General features: G+C 38.5%; 1 protein-coding gene across 1 annotated transcript; it reads left to right on the plus strand.

The window, feature by feature from the left end:
- The first annotated feature begins 1,644 nt into the window (after positions 1-1,644).
- SARAF (store-operated calcium entry associated regulatory factor) lies at positions 1,645-17,194 on the plus strand. Its single transcript, XM_079726695.1, has 6 exons — positions 1,645-1,774; positions 8,962-9,140; positions 12,344-12,761; positions 13,404-13,533; positions 14,161-14,315; positions 16,353-17,194. Exons 1-6 carry the CDS (start codon positions 1,672-1,674, stop codon positions 16,376-16,378), a joined length of 1,011 nt encoding a protein of 336 aa, XP_079582821.1. The 5' UTR covers positions 1,645-1,671; the 3' UTR covers positions 16,379-17,194.
- The last annotated feature ends 5,017 nt before the right edge of the window (positions 17,195-22,211 follow it).

Consider the following 22,211-nt stretch of genomic DNA (forward strand, 5'->3'; position numbering starts at 1 on the left):
TCCAAACTTTCAACAACAGTGGACACTGGTGACCATTCTTTCTCTCAACTACCATACCACTGTTCTCCTGTTTGTTTCTTATACCTCACCAGAGATTTCTTTTCAGACTCTTTCTAGGAACTTCTGCTCAAGGTTCAAATGTTAGTGTTCTCTTAATTTGGTCCTGGGCCTCCGTCTTTGCTATATCTAAATTCTCACCCTATGAATTGTATCTCTTCCTGTGGCATTAAATACTGTCTTCTTTTTGATAGCATAACTACCAAGTTTACCTTGGCTTCGAAATTCAGACTTGAATATCGAAGTGTCTGACATGTCTACCTGGATTCCTAAAAGTCACCTCAAACCTAACATGTGGAGACCAGAATTCTCTATTATCTTTATTCCAGTCCCACTTGGTCCCACTCCAAGCCACCACTGTTATGCCTACTCTTGTTCCACTCTTCCCCAAACTTACTTTGCTTCAGTTGCCCTGGCTTTGTTTGCCTCTCCCAACCCCTAAGTTTTGTTTTATTCATTGCTGTATCCCCAGTGCCTAGAACAGTGCCTGGCAGGTACTGTTAGGTACTAAATAGATAAAGGTGTTAATCAAATTAGTGAGTGATGTTCCTCAAAACAGAAACTTAGGGCTTTTGCATCCACTGTTCCCCAGGCGGTGAAGGCTCTCCCCCATCTTTGTATTTTCTCATCATTCAGGTCTCAAAGCTTCAAAATCACTTCCTCAGCAAGGCCCTCCCTGAAGTTGGCTCCTAGTCTCTACTGTATCACCCTGTTTTATTTTCATCAATGCACTTATCACTATTATCTTTGTTTATTAATTTATTATTTAATTTTGTTTATCTTAGTTCTCATCAGTGTAAGCTCCATGAGTACAGAGACCTTGTCTGCATACTCCAAGCTGAAAACAGCGCCAGACACATACTAGGCGTTCAACCTATATTTGTTGAATGAATGAATGAAGGAGAGAAATCCAGGACTGTCAGACCTCAAAGATAATGCCTATGCACTCTTAACTGTTTTCCCTGGCTGGTTCTTTATTTAGGTGGTGGTAGTTTCTCCTCCGGATATCTTGTAAATTCCCACTGTCTCCACGTGGAAGGAAATATGTAAAGGTTCTGAGCTTCTGAAACCAGACAATATATTTCCGTGCTGCCTCTCTCAAATCCACTCTGTATTTAGCAAACTAATGGAACGCAAGTCATGCGCCAGACGCTATGCTAGTTGCTGAAGACGTGAAGTTGAGTAAGGGACAGGAGCGTCCCTCGGGAAGGTTATTAAGGTTTTGTAAATAACGTGACTACACTTAGATTTTGCATTGTGATGGTTTCAGTCTTCGCGCTGAACCGTCAGGAGGGCGGCCCTAGGCCCCGCCCACAGCCTCTGCGTCCCGCCCTTGGCCCCGCCCTCAACGGCGGCACCCCGCCCTCGACTCCGCCCGCAGCCGCGCTGGGCTCCAGGGGCGGGGACAGCAGCGACCACTCCAGTTCTCCCACTCGCCGCCGCTGTAGTGTCGTCAGACTTGCGCACGGACCTTCCCTGCAGCAGCGCCCCTGCGGTAGACCTTTTTCCGCGGCGGAAGCTGCCGGCGTCGGTGCTTAACAGTGCGCGGCCTTCCGTAGCCAGGGTTCCGGCCCGCGAGCTCCCGGCAGCCGCGCGCCATCTTCACCGAGCGCCATGGTGGCGGCCGGCGGGCCGGAAGCGGCTGGACGCTGCGCTCTGTTCAGCCTCCTTTTGCTTCTGCTGATCGCGGGCTCTGCCCGGGGCTGGAAAGACCCTGGTGAGTGCTGCCTTCACTCCCCCCTTCCTGCTGCCTTCAGGCAGCGTTAAGAGGCTCCACCATTTCTGTTCGCCGCCCCTTGAGCCCTTCTACCCTAATTCCTCATTTCCATCCTCTTCGCTGTTCATCTGTGCCCTGCCTGGCCTCTTTGCTCTTCCCAGACGTCCTCCTGGACGAGTGTGGACTGTTGGGGAGTGGGCGGGGCGGGACAACTCTAATGTTGTTAATGTTCCCTTCTCCCTTGCTTGGACTCCCAGAATTTGCCCACCTTCTTCTTTCTCGGGCTACAGCCCTCATCCCCTGGGTCTGGCTGGAAAGCTCGACCCTCACCTGCGCATCTTGCTTTGTTGTCAAGACTGTCTGATGTCATCGTCGCTGACTGTTGTCATGGCTGCCTGTTGCTGTACCTGGCAGCTGCATGGCACCGGCAGCCCTTGAGTCACATTTAGTGGACAGGGCTGCAAACCTTGGAGGTAGGTTAGCAGAATCATAGACTGTACTATTTATGTGAGCACAACTCACGCTGCTTATTCTGACCATTACAGTGACGTACATTGCGTTACACCAGCTTTTCCTGCTGAATTAAAAAAAAATTTTTTTTTGTGATGGTACACGATAAGTGATTTCTAGGAAAAAAAGTTCTTTCATATCACTATGTTATTAGAATTGTCTAACGAATTTTTATGGAATCGAGAATATGCCATGTAATTAATACATATGTGTGTGCATATATATGTATACATACATACAGTTTTCCATTTAATAAATGATGCATGCTGTTAAGTTGGAGTGATGTAAAAAATGACTTTCAAACAATGAAAACATTTTTGTTTTGGGGAGTAAAGATGTGAAAGCATGGAAAGTGTACCCATGTTGCAGTCGTGATTTGGTGATAGGAAATGCCTGTGTTTTTGAACTTAAGCAACAGATTTATTTCTGTAGCTTCTTATTTTTTATTCTTAAATGCTAAAATGAGAGAGAAGGTGCTATTTGTAAGTACTTGATTTTGAGTACTCCTTTGATGTGGATGTTTTATTACTAATTAATAAAAAGCCAAGTTGGATTTAAATGTCTGTACATTTTCCTTATGTATTTCTAGAAAGTTTTATATAGATAGGAGACTTTGATCAGAATTACAGTTTAAAAACTGGATTAAAACATTAGTTGAACCCTCAATCAATTCTTGAATAAAAAAAGGAGGTTAAAAAAAAAAAGGAGGTTTACAGATGAAGAGTCAGGGGAATAAAAAAACAGAGCCAAATTTAAATTAACGATGAACCTTTTCCTGGTAGCTCTTTGTCTACCTACTCTATAAAACTATTGTTCTGGAACAAAAGGCACAAAAATATTTTGCAGAGTAAACACAATCAAACTACTTGGACTTAAATTTCTTTTGAGGAACTATTTTATGAAGGCATTTTATTGAGTTAGATTTTATCAGGTAGTTTTATCAAGCAGTAGTCAGTCCCTTATTTGTCTTTTGTTTGACTTTGGTTGTGCTCACTTAGTCTTTAGCTAACATAAAGCAAAAATTTGTCCAGAAAAAAAAAATTGTACGACTTCTAAAGAGATTACCTAAAAATTTTCACAATTCTTTATTGAGCTACTTTGTATTTGTCACTCTTCTGGGTGTTGGGAATACTGCAGTGAACGAAACAGTGTTTCGCCCTGGAGTTCACACCTATTGAGGAGAAACAGAAAATAAACAAATCAGGTAAATAGCGTGTCATATTGTGAATAGTGGTTTGGACATTGATAAAACAGGGTAAGGAGAACAGGGTGTGCAGGCAGAAGCAGGGATTTTCAAAATATACATTAGTCAGGGAAGAAGTCACTGTTAAGGTGACATTTGATGAGAACCCTAAAGGGATGGGTCTGCTATGACCTGTATTCTATCCCATTCTATTCTATTCTATATTTTTTTAATATGATTTTTTTTTCTTTTTTTTTGCGGTACTCGGGCCTCTCACTGTTGTGGCCTCTCCCGTTGCGGAGCACAGGCTCCGGACGCGCAGGCTCAGCGGCCATGGCTCACGGGCCTAGCCGCTCTGCGGCATGTGGGATCATCCCGGACCGGGGCACGAACCCGTGTCCCCTTCATCGGCAGGCAGACTCGCAACCACTGCGCCACCAGGGAAGCCCTAATATGATCTGTGTTTTAAAGGCACATTCTGTCTGCTCTGTGGGAAACAGACTGTGGGAGTGAGAGTGGGTGGGGGGAAGCTGGGAGGCCAGTGAAGGGACTGCTTGTACAACAAGTCCCGAGTGGTGATGGTTGGCGGGGGGTGGGTGGGGGGAAGCAGTGCAGTTGGTGAGAGTGGTGGGCTTCTCAGCTGTTCTGAAGGTGGAGCTGACATGATACTCTGAGGGATTAGATACAGGGGTTAGAGGAGGAGAGAAGACAAAGATAACTCGAAGGTTTTGGGTCTTGAGTGACTAGAAGGATGGAATTACCGTTTCCTGAGATGTGGGATTGTGGGAGAATCAGGCTTGGGGGAGTTTGGTTTTGTTCATCTTAAGTTTGAGACCTGCAAGTGGATTTCGATTTGTGAGTCTGGACTTCAGGGAACTCTGTGTCACCCTTGACTGATGTACTAGTGGAGTAAGGTTGTGAGCATTTTGTTCTTAGACCTTGTCTTAGTTTGAGCTGCTATCACAAAATACCACAGACTGCGTGGTAAGCAGCATTTATTACTTGCGTTCTGAGGCTGGCAAGTCTAAGATCAAGGTGCGAGCATGTTTGGTGTCTGGAGAGGGCCCTCTTCCTGCTCTGCAGATGACTGTCTTCTTGTTATGTTCTCACATAACAAGAGCGGGGGTGGGGCGGGGTGGGGGTAGGTGGGGGTGAGTGGGTGGATGGGGGCCCTGGTCTCTTCCTCTTCCTACACGGGCACTAATCCCATCACTGGGGCTCCATCCTCATGAGCTCATCTAAAACGAATCACCTCCCAAAGGACCTGCCTCCAAATGCCATCACATTGGGGATTAAGGCTTCAACATTATGTATTCTGGTTACAAAACATAGTAACCTTTAGGATCTCTAGGGAGGAAAGATGCTGTAGAGTCATGGTAACGATAACACATAGGTATATGGCTCATTAAACATTCTCAATAATATTTATCATACTTGATCACCTATTATGTGTCGAGTACTCTGCCAGATAATTTTAGTAAATCATATAGATCACATATTGACCCTAAGTTTATTTCTAGATATTTTATGGATGTATGGTTTGTCACTAATTTGAGATAGACTTTACATTTTCTTTTGTAATTGGACATTACAATTATAGAAAAATCTTTTGCCTTTGGGTAATTGATAAAATATCCAGCCGTTTTATCAAATTCTCTTAATATAGCAGAGTTGTCTTTTGGGAAGTTTTCTTGGATTTTGTAGGTCCAACAACTGTAAATAAAATGTTTATTTCTACTACTCTTTGTACCAAGCGTGACAGACATTGTTGTATGATTACTCAGAAGCTGTTCTCTACTTTCTTCTCCTTGTCTTCCTCCACATAGATACTGGAAAAGCCAAATACTCATTTTATTAGAATCCCTTGACACTAAGTCATTCTCATCAGTCTACTGGAGGGATTCTGGGGAAAATATTTTAAGTTTTGATGGAAAGTTATTAATCTTATATTCTCTGTTTTCTTTCAACTCTCTCTTTTTTAAAATGTTGATATATTTTAATGTAAGTTACAGGCATCATGATAGGCCATAACTAAATCCTTCAGTATAAGCCTTTTTTTAATGAACTTTTCTCCACCTAGTAAAAATAACATTACATCTAACAAAATTAACCCTAATTTCTTAATATCAACTAATTACTCATTCCATAGCCAGATATCACAGTTGTCCCTAAAATGTCTAAACTAGTTTGTTCAAACCAGGGCCCAGTCCAGGACCAGGCATTGCATCTGACTGAATTATCCCTTTAGTCTTTTGAAAATGTAGAATGGTCTCTTTTCATGCTACTGCTTTGCTGAAGGGATTGGGCCAGTTATCCTTTAGAATATCCTACGTTCTGGATTCTGTTTTCTTATGACATTGTTTTAGCTTTTTTTTCTTGTATTTCTAGTAAACTGAATGCTAGGTCCAAAGGATTGATTAGATTCATATTAAATACTTCTGGGGATTACATTATAGGAGATGGTGTAATATCGATCTTTATACCGTTAGCAGTGTTAAGTTTGACTAGTGGATTACGGTGGCTTATTTCTCCCCCGTGAAGTTACATTTTCCCCCTTTTGTGACTAGAAAGCACTCCGTGTAATGTTACTTGGCACCATACCAATATCCATTCACTTAATGATTTTAAAACTAATTAATCCTTTTCTGAATCTGTTTCTTTAGGGGTTGTAAAATGGTGATTTTTCTATCACTTCTTCTGCATTTACTGACTGATATTCTTCAGTAAAGTTGAGATTTGCCTTATCAACTGAGGCTATTTCAGATTATGGTTCTGGGTGGAAAGTCAGGCTAAACATTTAATTTAAAATCTTTAATTGCTAGTTTTCAAAGTAAGGAGGTAATTGGTAGCCACTTTAAGTATAGACAAGTGAGTTTTTGGCTTTCCCTTTGAGTATTATTATGGATTCTTGGGTTTTCATAGATTGAACGTGATTTGCCAAGTATAGTCACTATCTTGCTGGTCAGTCTTGCTTTTGGTGTCTTAAGATCTTTCCCATCCCAGGATCATAAACATATTCTTTCATTTTGTGTTTTCTTCTAGTACTTTTAATTTGTTGTTTGTTTTTTGGTAAGTGTTTAACCATCAGGGATTAATTTTTATACATTGTGCACATGATCAGTTTTCCTAATGCTGTGTTACTGTTTACATTATTATAGATTTAATTACAGATATGTTTTGATTGCTGTAACCCAATTTTCCTTTCTTTGTTGTTACTGGTTTTCAGCTGTCTTTTTACTGTTTTATATGTTATTATATTACTTTATATTATTATATTTCTAGTTTTATTGTATTTTGGTGAGAGAAGGGTGACCAGTAAGTCTCATCTTAGTCAAATTTATTAAGCTCTTTTTTTGGTAAATAAATATAAATAAGATCTGTATTTGCTGACGTGAGGGAATATCCTTGATGTCTGATTAAGTGCAAAAGCATGTGAAGAGTAATGTGCACTGTATGATTCAATTTTATAAAAATAAACTAACAAAAATCAAAGCAACCCCTGTATATGTATCTGTTTGTGTGAGCAAGAAAAAGGTACTGACCAGGCTGCTAATTTTGGTTATCACAGAAATGTGAAATTGGAGGAAGAATGGATTTCTCTTTTTAAAAGGAAAAAGTGTTACTTTTAGATTTAAAAAAATTGTGAAATATGTATATGTATGTATGTGTGTATGTATATATGTGTGTGTGTGTGTGTGTGTGTGTGTGTGTGTATATATATATATATATATATGAATGAAAAGAGCTGGGGAGACCATCTAGGGATGTAGCTTCTTCTTAAGCAGCTTTCACCTTGTAGTGCTTACTTTAGTCAGCTCCAATTCAACAGCTGCCATTTCCTGTTGCTTTTAGGGATTCCATTATGTGTGTCAGGTTGGTTCTCAGTTTTCCCCACCTGCTGGTCTGGCACTTGACTTACATTTAGGACTAGTCACATAACTATTGGTCTATCTGCTTTCACCTTCCAAAATTCTGTTACCATCTCCTTTTCTGTTTTGCCTGACCTTGTTTGTTCACATCGGCAAAACAATTCAATTATTGTACTTTCAGTGGAATTTGAGAGGCAGCAAATTTTGCTAATTTGACAGGTTGAATATAGGGAATTGGGTGCTAACAAAATGGTGGAAAGTGATGTCGGCTACATCTGCAGCAATGAACACTGGATGGCTCACATCAAGCCTCTTGGCATCCACGACGCTAATTACGGAGCACTGGACAGTGTCAGGAAAACCCCGAGCCCCCATGACTGCCTGCTAGCCTGGGCACTGTCTGAGTTTAAGCTCTGATCTCCGGATCTCGCTTAAGTCCCTCTGGTTGACAGAACCAAAATCACTTTTGGGATTTGTAGCTGCAAGAGGTTTTAGGAGTCTTTTAGCTTTGCAAGAAGTCATACCAGTTTGAGGGCAGAATGGATGTTGAGTGAACCAATCCACAGTATCTTCCATCATAATCTGAGGATGATAAATAGGAAGACTATTCATTTTCCAATAACACTTCAAAATTCACTTATGTATTGATACATCCATGCCGGCCATAATTTCCTTGTTTTGACTTCTTTTTAAACTGCTTTGTCAATATGATTTTTAATTTGTGAAATAGTTTAACTTTTTAATTTTTAAAATTGTGAAATATTTAAAATATTTAAACCCACAGAAGTACACAATGAAAACTCACCACCCAGTTTTATTGAATCTTTACATTGTACTATATTTGCAAGCAAACCTCCCCCCCTGAAAAGTAATAAAACATTAGGGATAGAGAGCGAAAGTCTCTGCTCTCCCTCTCTCCTCAGTGGTGCTCTGAATTTGGTGTTTAGTCATTCCTATGCATGTTTTCATACTACTGGTATATACACGTATAGACCTTAACAATACGTAGTACTGTTTTGCCAGTTTTCGCAGTTTATGTAAAGCCATCCTACTAAACATTCTACAACTTGCATTTTGCTTAATATGTTTTTACTATTTCTATTCTGATACATGAATTCTAGTTCACTCATTTTAACTGCTGTAGAATATTCCACTTTGTGAATAGGCCAAAATTTTATTAAACCGTTCATCTGTTGACAGACATTTAAGTCATTAAATGCGCTTCAGGAACATTCATGTATGTTTTGCTATTTTAATTAACCATTGATATTATTGTCAATTGTCATACAGTAGTACAATGTTTCAGATTAATGAACTTTTGGTTCTGATTTTGCAAAAATTATGTAGAACTTACGATATAGAAGCAGTTTAGGGGACATCAATCCTGAAATGAAGGGAGACCTTAAAGGAGTGACTTTCTGACTTTTGTGCAAAAGGCCTGAAGGTTGTTGCGATGGCTTTGGGATTTGGGAAACTGTTCCATCTTCTCTTCCTTAGTCATCCTCAAAAGGCAAGAAAGACCCTTACTTTTGAAAGTATTTTTGATGACAAGAGTTTTACTAGAATGAATCTTTCTATATGACAAGATGTTTACCATCTGTTTATCTGTGTTCTTACTGTTTCAGACAGAATATTGTTGCGGGATATAAAAGCTCTTACCCTCCACTATGACCGCTATACTACTTCCCGTAGGTTGGATCCGATCCCACAGTTGAAATGTGTTGGAGGCACAGCTGGATGTGATTCTTACACCCCCAAAGTCATACAGTGTCAGAACAAAGGCTGGGATGGTTATGATGTACAGGTAATACTCTTTATGTTGATGGCAGTCTAAATGGAATCCTTTTCAGTGAAGTGTTTACTGAGACATTATTCAGTATTTTGGGGAAGTACATATAGAAAATCTCCGGTTACCTAAAATATACAAATATAAATCAGCGATTCGGTCTCTGAAAGAAACATCCTCTGAAAGAAATGAACTGATTTTAAAGCCTGGAAATATTCATTGTAATCTTTATACCAAAACTTTCTCAGAAGACATTAGTACATTTTCAAAACTTTTGTTTTGAAAGGTAGAGGATTTCTTTTGATTGTCATTTCTCTGTCATTCCTCAAAGAATACCAACCTATCCTTAAAACATAAAGTTAAGATGATAAGGAATTGTAGATTGTAAGTGGGGGTGGGGTTCCTGTGTCCCTATTGTGCTTCAAATGCTTGATTTTAAAAAGTTGTTTTAGAACAACTTTTGGTTGTTACTTACGAATGAAAGCACTTCAGTGGGCTTTATTGTCTTCAGGTCTTTGGCATTTTATACTTAGGATAGACCACCTCCTTGAAGTTCCAAAATTTATTATCCTTTAGAAATGGAATAGATTTTAAGTGAATTCAGTTTAAATCAATACTAATAGATTTCTACTTTGTATTCTGCCTGCTTTCAGAAAGGATTTAAGATGGTTGGTCATTCGGCCAGAAACTTGCTTTGACAGTTTTCCCTTCCATCAGAGTGATATTCTTGTTTGATACAACCTTTGTGCCTAGTGTATGCAGTTCAGGGAGAGAGTTCATATTTGCTTGGTAATATGTATTTCACAACATCTTTTCCTAGTCTTGTTAACCAAATCACAGAATCTTCAGGTTAAAGCTGAAATTACTTTTACTTTTATATTACTTTTCAGTCTTGATGGAAAAAAGATACTAACGGCAAAGTCATTCATTAAACATATATTAAACAGTATTATACAAAAATGAATGATGGAGTCACAACCCTCAAGAAACTCTCTTCCTAGGAGAATAGATAAGACAAGCACTCACATTACATCTACGTGCCAACAAAGTATTGTAAAGTCACGTCCAGTTGGGGGGATTGGGAAAGACTTGAAGAAGAAAGTATTATATGTACTGTGTTAGTAAGGAAGGATAACATTTTTAGAGCTGAAGAGATACAGAAGGGAGTGAATGGCATGAGCAACGAAGTATAGAGGATGTCATACATTGACTTATGTTTAGTAGCAGGAGAGAGCCTCTTCTAATTTCAAGAGTATAAATATAATAATTAGAAGCCACTTTCAGTATATGCTATTAAGGAAATGACAGTTAACATGAAATACCGATAGAGATTGAGTTTATTTACCTAAATCAACAAGCTTATAAATCTTCCTCCAAATAAAATTATTTAAAAAATGGAATAGTGTAGAACAATAACAACAAAATAGAAAAATTGTATACTATCCAAATTAAAAACTCTTAGGCTTCAACAGACACCATCAAGAAAGCGAAAAGGACACATACAATAGGAGAAAGCTTTTGCAGTCATATATCTGATTGGGGACTTGTGTCCAGAGTATATGAAGAACTATTACAACTCAGTAAGAAGACATATAACCAAATTTAACAGTGGGTAAGGCATCTGACTAGACATTTCTCCAAAGAAGATATGCAGATGGCCAATAAACATGTGAAAAAATGTTCAGCATCATTAGCTGAAAAAGTGTGCAGCATCAGGGAAATACAAATCAAAACCACAGTAAGATACCAGTTCCTAGCCAACAGGATGCCTGTAATCAGAAAGGCGTAGTAGCAGGTGTTGGTGAGGATGTGGAGAGACCCTCATACACTGCCATTAGGGATGTGAAATGGCACAGCCACCTTGGAAAACGGGCAGTTTCTCAAAGGTTTAAACATAGAGTTACTGAATGCCTAGTCATTCGACTCCTAGGTGTGTACCCAAGAGACTTGAAAATGTGTGTCCACACAGAAACATACTAAACGTTGTAGCAGCATTATTCATAAAAGGCAAAAAGTAGAAACAACCCAAGCGTCCATCATTGATGAATGAAGAAACAAAATGTGGTATATGCATACGATGGAATATTATTTAGCCATAAAAAGGAATGAAGTGCTGATTTATGCTACAACATGTGTGAACCTTGAAAACATTCTGCCAGGTGAAAGAAGCCAGTCACATAGGACCATGTATTGTATGATTCCATTTACATGAAATGTCCAGAGTAGGGGAATCCTTGCAGACAGATTGGTGGTTGCTTAGAGCTAAGAGACTTGGGGGGAAACAGGAAGTGACTGCTAAAGGAGATAAGATTTCTTTTGGGGGCGATGAAAATATTCTAAAATTGATTGTGATGACGGTTGCACAGCTCTGTGAATGCACTAAAAACCATTGAAATGGGTGAATGTCTAGTATGTGAATTGCATCTGAATAAAGCTGATATAGTGTACCTGAAGGTTGAAAGAGGAAGATAATTTGTCCAAAAATGAGAAAAGCAATAGAACCAATCAGATCTATTTTGGCTTATATCTTTTTTAATGTTGTTAGAGAAGCATATTACCTACTCAGCTCAAAATAGTTATAGAATTCAAACTAGACCTGGGCTTTTTTTGGGGGGGGGCTTTTTTTTTAAGCTGGAAAAATTTGAGGCTAGCATAGATTCTTTTTGTAGTTTTTCTAAATGTCTTTTTAAAAAAACTTAAGAAAATTACTTAATGGATTGGACCCTGGGAAGGGTAGTCCATGGTTTTTATAGAATTTGTGTAGGAAGTTTTTCTCAGAAGGTTATATCAATAGCTACCAAATATTCATATATGATGCTGATATTTGAGCCTTAATATTGAAAAAACCCCTATTTTTAAAGAAAGCATCTTCAACAGTGGTTAAAAAGTTGACATTTAAACAATTTGCTTAAAATTAAAAATTAAGGAATGCTTAATATGTACAAAAGAATTCTTTACATCTATATGTAAGGAATAAGGAATAGTAATAAAATGAGCACTCATGTACCCACCACCTAGCTTAAGTAGAATGTTAATATCACCAGTATCTTGGAAGCCCCTGGTTTGCCCTCCCCCAACACAGAAATACTCGTCCTGAATTTTGATCATCATTCCCTTGCTTCATTTTGCTGTTTTATGACAGCTATTTAGCCCAAATAATGTATATTAAATGAAAAAAAAATCTTTTGGTTCTAATAACCTGTTTCTACTTTTCTTCACAGTGGGAATGTAAGACCGATTTAGATATCGCGTACAAATTTGGAAAAACTGTGGTGAGCTGTGAAGGCTATGAATCCTCTGAAGACCAGTATGTACTGAGAGGTTCCTGTGGCTTGGAGTATCACTTAGATTACACGGAACTTGGCCTGAAGAAATTGAGAGAGTCTGGAAAAAACCATGGCTTTAACTCTTTCTCTGATTATTTTAACAAGTTGTACTCCCGAGAATCTTGTAGCATCAGTGGAGTGCTTACCATCGTGGTGCTACTTGCTATTGCCTTTGGAGTTTATAAATTCTTCCTTAGTGATGGTCATGATTCTCCTCCACCATATTCTGAGTATCCTCCATATTCCCATCGTTATCAGAGATTCACCGACTCTGCAGGACCCTCTCCTGCAGGCTTTAAGTCTGAGTTCACAGGTATGTTTTCCTAGGCAATGGCAGTAAGTAGGATAGAAGTCAGGTAGTGAATTCCTGTGCTGGTTTCTGATATAGAAAATGGTTGCATTGGGAAACCAAAGCAGATTTGTCTTATTTTTTTACTTTCAACTTCTTTTACTTCTTCTGTTCTGTTTCTCTATAAGGTTAATTGTGATTACTATTTTAAGGATGCATGATTAAATTGCAGATCATCTCAATCAAACTTGATCAGATTTGGTAATAAGCATTTACCTTGAACTCTATCTCACACCACACACAAAATTTTATTCACTGAGCATTATAGAGCTCAACATAAAAGTAAAACAATTAAGTTTCCAGAAGAAAACATAGGAAAATATTTGTCACGGTAGGCAAAACTTTCTTAGAATGCAAAAAATACCAGCCAAAAAGAAAAGAGGGATAAATTAGACTTTATTTAAATTAAAAATGTCTAGTCATCAAAGACAACATTAAGAGAGTGGTCCCCTGCATTGGCAGGCGGATTCTTAACCACTGTGCCACCAGGGAAGTCCCCTGAGTAGTAGTATTAAAGCATACAGATGAAACAATTGAAATGTCATATTATCTTTAGTTCTGTAGACTGTGGTTTAAGAGAGGATACATAATCATTTTTATTTTTAGGACCGCATGGTGCAACTTCTGGTTTTGGCAGTGCTTTCACTGGACAACAAGGACATGAAAATTCAGGACCAGGGTTCTGGACTGGCTTGGGAACTGGAGGAATATTAGGATATTTGTTTGGCAGCAACAGGTAGGCTTTCCATTTATCTCACCTGCTCTTTAATTCAGCCTTTCTTTAGAGGCTTCTTTGTTTTACTTACAATTTGACTGGATTTGTTTTGTTAAGGAAAATAAATTATGGTGACATTACCCTATTAAATCAGATTCTCTGGGGATGGGAAAGAATGCCATCTGTACTTTGATCAATATTATATGTGTTGTTTTCTTTCACATGTCATGCTTATAGATATGAGTTAGAAGCAAGACTGTTGACATCTGGGAAGGCAGGAAAGAACACAACATTTGGGGCACAGTTGGCATTCTGGTTTGGTTGGAGAATGAGAGAAGCAAGGGTGGAAAGAGCTTGTGACCAGATTTTGGAATGTCTTCAGTTTAAATAGTAGTTTAAGTTTAGATTGTATTTGAATGCGAATTCAAAACGAAAGAACCTTTATTCCCTGTCATTTTCTTTCCTCATAGCAATGACCATAAGAATGGCAGAAATATAAAACAGTGTTTATTTTATGTTAATCCTAATATACCAGAACACTGAGGAAAAAACACTTGATAAAAATTGTTTTCTGATGGTTTAGGAATAGGAGGGTATTTAAAAATCATAGTCACAAGAAAAATGCCTGACACACTTTTGTCTTTATAGAGCAGCAACACCCTTTTCTGACTCGTGGTACTACCCATCCTACCCTCCCTCATACTCCAGCACATGGAATAGTCGTGCTTATTCACCACTTCGCGGAGACCCAGGAAGCTATTCATCGTGTTCAAGCTCAGAGCCAAGAACCAGAACAGCATCAGGTGAGAGCAAAAAATCAAGAAGTTCCTATTCAGTAAAGTACAGAAACAATTTGGAACTTAGATGATTAACTATACATTTAGCAGTCATGGTTTTATGTGGTATACCCACCAGAAATATTAGTTGCACAATTAACTGAGATTAAAATATAATTCAGATCTATTCTTTCCTCCCACTTCTGTTCTTTAAAACTCAAACAGAAATTTGGTTTAGACTCATGTCTGTCACTAACCAAGGTTTTAACTTAAACCTTCCTGGGGCTTCCCTGGTGGTGCAGTGGTTGAGAGTCCGCCTGCCGATGCAGGGGACACGGGTTCATGCCCCAGTCCGGGAAGATCCCACATGCCACGGAGCGGCTGGGCCCGTGAACCGTGGCCGCTGAGCCTGTGCGTCCGGAGCCTGTGCTTCGCAATGGGAGAGGCCACAACAGTGAGAGGCCCGCGTACCGCAAAAAAAACAAAAAAAAACAAAAAAAACCCTTCCTGGACGTTGGTTTCCATGTATGTTTAATTCTGGTTAATCTCTAGGGGTCCTGTAAGCTCTAAAATGGGAATTTTCTAGGTAGAAGGTTGAACTTTTCAGTTTGGTAAAACTCAATAAAAATGTATTGAGCCATTCTTTAAATCATTATCAAAAATATGTTTATTGCAATGGCTAAGAGGAAATTTTGTAAAGAAGCAGAGATATAATATAAAAAGACAACTTATTTGGAGTTAAATATCTAGCCAATTAGAGAATTGGAGGTAGTTGATAATGAGGCGGTGGTAGATTGCTGGGGTTGGATTTGTCTTCTTCAGCAGAGGGAAGAAGTTATAGAACAATGAATAATTCTTGAAATTGACAGAAAATATACTTAAATATGTTTAAAAATGTCAGAGTGGAATTCTCATAGTGCTGGTGTGAATGAATTGATACGATCACTTTGAAAAGCTGTTAGGCATTACCTACTAAAATTGAACATAAGCATACTCAAGATACAGCAGTTTCACAAATACATAGTAACAGAAGTGCGTAGACTTTTACACTTAAAGATAAGTACAAGGATGTTTGTAGCATCCTTATTCATAATAGCCTTCAACTGGAAGAAATCCATGTATCTTCCAGCAGTTAAATGGATGAATAAATTGAGTTATATTCATACAGTGGAATACTGTGCAGCAGTGAGAGTAAGTAAATAGTTGTATGTGATAATGTGGATAAATTTATCAGATGTAAAGAAAGAAGCCAGACGCACAAGAATATGTACAATATGATTGCAACATTGATGTTTTGTAAATATACATGTTTAAAAAGAAGCAAAACTAATCTGTGGTGTTAGATGTTGATAGTGGTTGCTTTGGGGGAGAAAAAGAGGTGGTAATAATTGAGAAGATATATAAAGATGTAACTATGTAGGACATAATGTGACAAAAGAAACCTCGTTCTCAGTGGAAACAAGAATTGTAAGAAACTGTATATATCAACTAGAAATGTATGGGACTTATGTGAAGAAAATCATAAGACATTACCAAATAACCTACAGGAAGATCTGAGAAAAATTGAGTTTCCAGATGGGAACACTGTGGTCTTGTAACCTGTCTGTTAGCATGTTTGCATCTTGGGGGAGCTGGGGGTGCCTAGGTAACCTTTACCATCAAAAGTCCGTGATCCTCCCCCATGTTACTTCTATTTACCACTGGAGTCGTGAGAGGTAGGAGGGCCTGGCTTAGGCTCCACTGCCCTGTTTGGCTCAGACTTTGGGTCTTGCCTGTACCACGCTGGCCCCAGCACAGAACACATCTTTGGTTTCCTGACTAAAAGTTATTGCCAGCAAGCGTGTATGTGTTTAGCAGACTTGATGCTGATTGGATGGCTGGAAGGGCTCTTGTGGGGAGTTGATGCACTGAGTCCTGCAGCCCTGGTCCGCAAGCTCATTCTCTCCTTCTTCCCTCATGTCTTGTATCATTTGCTAACAATAAACGTGTATTACTGTTGTAATTTTATAAGCAATTCTAATGCATTTAAAAAAACTAATATAAAATTTACTCTTCTCATCCTAGGATATGGTGGTACCAGAAGACGATAAGAAAGTAAAAAGTTGGGGTGAAACATTGGATGCAAAACTTCTGATTTTTCATCACTTTCTCTTATAAAACGTGCCCCTTGCTAACAACTAGGGAAGGGGAATATGCAAAAGTTCTGTGGTGTTTTGTCCTGTATAGTTTTTTGTGTTCTGTTATTTGAGGCTAGGAGTTGACATATGACAAAATGCTTTATCTAGAGAATCATATGTTTGTGTAACATGCAGATGTATATTATAGTTTTTCAAAGTGATGACTACTGTAGAATGCTGAGAATGTATTGTGTGATTTCTGACACCTGTGATGCCATAAGAAGCATTAAGAATGAAGGCTTTATACCAATAGACACTGAGTACAGAAATTTTCAGTCTTAGGTGGTTTTAGTTGTTGATTCATTACATCATAGAAGCGATAATAATCTATTTGGTATGTGTTATTGGGTGTTTGCTGTTCTTCAAACATTTAAACCAAACTTTGGACTACTAATTATACTTCCCTGTGTGTTTTGATCACTTCTGAGCTCAGGAGCTTTGAACCTGTCAGTGGTGTGTGGGGTTCTGGTAAGTGAGAACTACCTTTTTAGGAAAAGGTAAAAAATAAGTATCTAGAAGGTTGTTGTGAATGGTAGTGTGCTGACAAAAATGCTTGAAGCCTCCATATTCATTTTTTAAAGAAGTTCAAGTGCTTCAGCAAAGGTTTTCTAATAACAGAAGCATGTAGTTCTCTGTGGAATCTCAGATATTGTAGCAGTCTGTGTCAATCTTACATTAAAATGACAGAAAAAATAAAAACAAACCAAGGGTTTTATTCTTTCTTTTTACCAGCCTTGACACAAATTGGTGTTACTTTTTTACCTTTTTTTTCCAAAGGAAAGGGGGTTCATGCAGAAGTTCCCTCTCCCTAAACAGTAATTTCCTGTGGTAGTCTTGCCTTAGCTACCGGTCACACAAAAAACCTAAATTCAGCAATTCCCAGTTATACTCATTAAACTTCATTATTTTGCTAGGAAAGACAAGAACAGATTTGTGTGTTATCACTACATATACTACTAATTCTTTTTATTTATTTATTTTCTTTTATTGAAGTATAGTTGCTGTATAATATATGTTACAGGTGTACAATACAGTGATTCACAATTTTTTTTTTTTTTGCGGTACGCGGGCCTCTTACTGCTGCGGCCTCTCCTGTTGCGGAGCACAGACTCTGGACACGCAGGCCCAGCAGCCACGGCCCACGGGCCCAGCTGCTCTGCGGCATGTGGGATCCTCCCGGACTGGGGCATGAACCCGTGTCCCCTGCATCGGCAGGCGGACTCTCAACCACTGCGCCACCAGGGAAGCCCAATGATTCACAATTTTTAAAGGTTATAGTCCACTTATAGGTATAGGAAAAACAAGCTTTAAAGAATACATTAAACAAGATGGACTTAATTGATATTTATAGGACATTCCATCCCCAAACAACAATACACTTTCTTCTCAAGTGCTCATGGAACATCTCCAGGATAGATCATACTTTGTGTCACAAATCAAGCCTTGGTAAATTTAAGAAAATTGAAATTGTATCAAGTATCTTTTCCGACCACAATGCTATGAGACTAGATATCATTACAGGAAAAAAATCTGTAAAAAATACAAACACATGGAGGCTAAACAATACACTACTTAGTAACCAAGAGATCACTGAAGAAATGAAAGAGGAAATCAAAAAATACCTAGAAACAAATGACAATGAAAACATGATGACCCAAAACCTATGGGATGTCTCAAAAGCAGTTCTAAGAGGGAAGTTTATAGCAATACAATCCTACCTGAAGAAACAAGAAACATCTCAAATAAACAACCTAACCTTACACCTAAAGCAATTAGAGAAAGAACAACAAAAAAACCCCCAAAGTTAGCAGAAGGAAAGAAATCATAAAGATCATATCAGAAATAAGTGAAAAAGAAATGAAGGAAATGATAGCAAAGATCAATAAAATTAAAGCTGGTTCTTTGAGAAGATGAACAAAATTGATAAACCATTAGCCAGACTCATCAAGAAAAAAAAGGGAGAAGACTCAAATCAATAGAATTAGAAATGAAAAAGGAGAAGTAACAACTTACACTGCAGAAACACAGAATCATGAGAGATTACCACAAGCAATTATATGCCAATAAAATGGACAACCTGGAAGAAATGGACAAATTCTTAGAAAAGCACAACCTTCCGAGACTGAACCAGGAAGAAATAGAAAATACAAATAGACCAATCACAAGCACTGAAATTGAAACTGTGATGAAAGTTTTTCCAACAAACAAAAGCCCAGTACCAGATGGATTCACAGGCGAATTGTATCAAAAATTTGGAGAAGAGCTAACACCTGTCCTTCTCAAACTCTTCCAAAATATAGCAGAGGGAGAAACACTCCTAAACTCATTCTATGAGGCCACCATCACCCTGATACCAAAACCAAAGATGTTACAAAAAAGGAAAACTACAGGCCAATATCACTGATGAACGTAGATGCAAAAATCCTCAACAGAATACTAGCGAACAGAATCCAGCAGCACATTAAAAGGATCATACACCATGATCAAGTGAGGTTTATCCCAGAAATGCAGGTTATCTTCAATATATGCAAATCAATCAATGTGATACACCATATTAACAAATTGAAGGATAAAAACCATATGATCATCTCAATAGATGCAGAAAAAGCTTTCGACAAAAATCAACACCCATTTATGATAAAAACTCTCCAGAAAGTGGGCATAGAGGGAACATACCTCAACATAATAAAGGCCATATATGACAAACTCACAGCCAATATCATTCTCAATGGTGAAAAAAACCCATTTCCACTAAGATCAGGAACAAGGCAAGGTTGCCCACTCTCACCACTATTATTCAACATAGTTTTGGAAGTTTTAGCCACAGCAGTCAGAGAAGAAAAAGAAATAAAAGGAATCTAAATCAGAAAAGAAGAAGTAAAACTGACACTGTTTGCAGGTGACATGACACTATACAGAGCGAATCCTAAAGATGCTACCAGAAAACTGCTAGAGCTAATCAATGAATTTGGTAAAGTAGCAGGATATAAAATTAATGCACAGAAATCTCTTGCATTCCTACACACTAATGACGAAAAATCTGCAAGAGAAATTAAGGAAACACTCCCATTTACCATTGCAACAAAAAGAATAAAATACCTAGGAATAAACCTAACTAAGGAGACGAAAGACCTGTATGGCAGAAAAGTATAAGACACTGATGAAAGAAATTAAAGATGATACAAACAGAGAGATATACCATGTTCTTGGATTGGAAGAATCAACATTGTGAAAATGACTACTACCCAAAGCAATCTACAGGTTCAGTGCAATCCCTATCAAACTACCAATGGCAGTTTTCACAGAACTAGAGCAAAAAATTTCACAATTTGTGTGGAAACACAAAAGACCCCGAGTAGCCAAAGCAATCTTAAGAAAGAAAAATGGAGCTGGAGGAATCAGACTCCTTGACTTCAGACTATACCAGAAAGCTACAGTAATCAAGACAGTATGGTACTGGCACAAAAACAGAAATATAGATCAATGGAACAGGATAGAAAGCCCAGAGATAAACCCATGCACATATGGTCACCTTATTTTTGATAAAGGAGGCAAGAATATACAATGGAGAAAAGACAGCCTCTTCAATAAGTGGTGCTGGGAAAACTGGACAGCTGCATGTAAAAGAATGATATTAGAACACTCCTAACACCATACACAAAAATAAACTCAAAATGGATTAAAGACCTAAATGTAAGGTCAGACACTATAAAACTCTTAGAGGAAGACATAGGGAGAACACTCTATGACATAAATCACAGCAAGATCCTTTTTGACCCACCTCCTAGAGAAATGGAAATAAAAATAAACAAATGGGACCTAATGAAACTTAAAACCTTTTGCACAGCAAAGGAAACCATAAAGAAGACAAAAAGACAATGCTCAGAATGGGAGAAAATATATGCAAATAAAGCAACTGACAAAGGATTAATCTCCAAAATATACAAGCAGCTCATGCAGCTCAATATCAAAAAAACAAACAACTGAATCCAAAAATGGGCAGAAGACCTAAACAGACATTTCTCCAAAGAAGATATACAGATTGCCAACAAACACATGAAAGGATGCTCAACATCACTAATCATTAGAGAAACGCAAATCAAAACTACAATGAGGTATCACCTCACACCAGTCAGAATGGCCATCATCAAAAAATCTACAAACAATAAATGCTGGAGAGGGTGTGGAGAAAAGGGAACCCTCTTGCACTGTTGGTGGGAATGTAAATTGATAAAGCCACTATGGAGAACAGTATGGAGGTTCCCTAAAAAACTAAAAATAGTTCTACCATATGACCCAGCAATCCCACTACTGGGCATATACCATGAGAAAACCATAATTCAAAAAGAGTCATGTACCTCAATGTTCATTTCAACTCTATTTACAATAGCCAGGACACGGAAGCAACCTAAGTGTCCATCGACAGATGAATGGATAAAGATGTGGCACATATATACAATGGAATATTGCTCAGCCATAGAAAGAAATGAGACTGAGTTATTTGTAGTGAGGTGGATGGACTTAGAGACTGTCATACAGAGTGAAGTAAGTCAGAAAGAGAAGAACAAATACCGTATGCTAACATATATATATGAATCTAAAAAAATAAAAAAAAGGTTCTGAAGAACTTAGGGGCAGGACAGGAATAAAGACGCAGATGTAGAGAATGGACTTGAGGACGCGGGGAGGGGGAAGGGTAAGCTGAGATGAAGTGAGAGTGGCATGGACATATATACACTACCAAATGTAAAATAGATAGCTAGTGGGAAGCAGACACAGAGCACAGGGAGATCAGCTCGGTGCTTTGTGACCACCTAGAGGGGTGGGATAGGGAGGGTGGGAGGGAGGGAGACGCAAGAGGGAGGGGATATGGTGATATATGTATACGTGCAGCTGATTCACTTTGTTACACAGCAGCAACTAACACAACAATGTAAAGCAATTATACTCCAATAAGGATGTTAAGGAAAAAAAAAGAATTGCTCATGGTATCTCCTAATGAAAAATTCTTATGAAGTAACCTGTCATGGCACAAGGAGAACTGAAAATTTCAAAATGTATGTTTCTTAGCAGCATTGGTGGCCAGTGTCTAGCTTTTTCTAAACCTTTTTTTCTTTTATCACTAGAGGGCAGTAACGCTCCACTATACAAAGTTAGTGTGCAGTGAAGTCTCTACTTTGAATATTTTGTGGTTTGTTGATGCTGTTGTAGACCTACCAGATAGATAATCTTCCCCCAGACTGCTACTGGAAGATGAGGGTTGCTTATATTACAATTGTTTTTCACATGAGCTGTTTCTGACATACTATTAAAACCAGTGTCACTGGTGCCCCATTTTCTGTCACATAGGACTTAATTCTTTTCTATACATAAAAACAAACCCAGATTCTGATGACACCTCAACTTTTTCACTGTCGCCACTCCGGTTCATGTCACCATCATCTGTCACTCGGTGAGGTCTACTCCGACTACTTGCATCCATTAGGATAGACCAGTAACAACTAATCCCCTATTCCCACTGGGTTAAATCAAATGAGTAGGGCCTTCTGCTCATCAGAGTTACTCGGGGATTCTGGTGCACAAGAGCTTCCTTTCAGCATGTTCTTCTGCTGTGGCTGCAGCAGAGGGAAGGGCATGTGGAGAATCATGCACTGTTCTTAAAGCTTCTGTCCAGAAATGACATGTCATTTCTGCTCTTCGTTGGCCTAACCAGGTCACATGGCCATGCCTAACTTTAATATGGTAG

Source organism: Hyperoodon ampullatus, assembly GCF_949752795.1.
Source record: "Hyperoodon ampullatus genome assembly, chromosome: 20".
In the NCBI taxonomy this organism is placed as follows: domain Eukaryota; kingdom Metazoa; phylum Chordata; class Mammalia; order Artiodactyla; family Ziphiidae; genus Hyperoodon; species Hyperoodon ampullatus.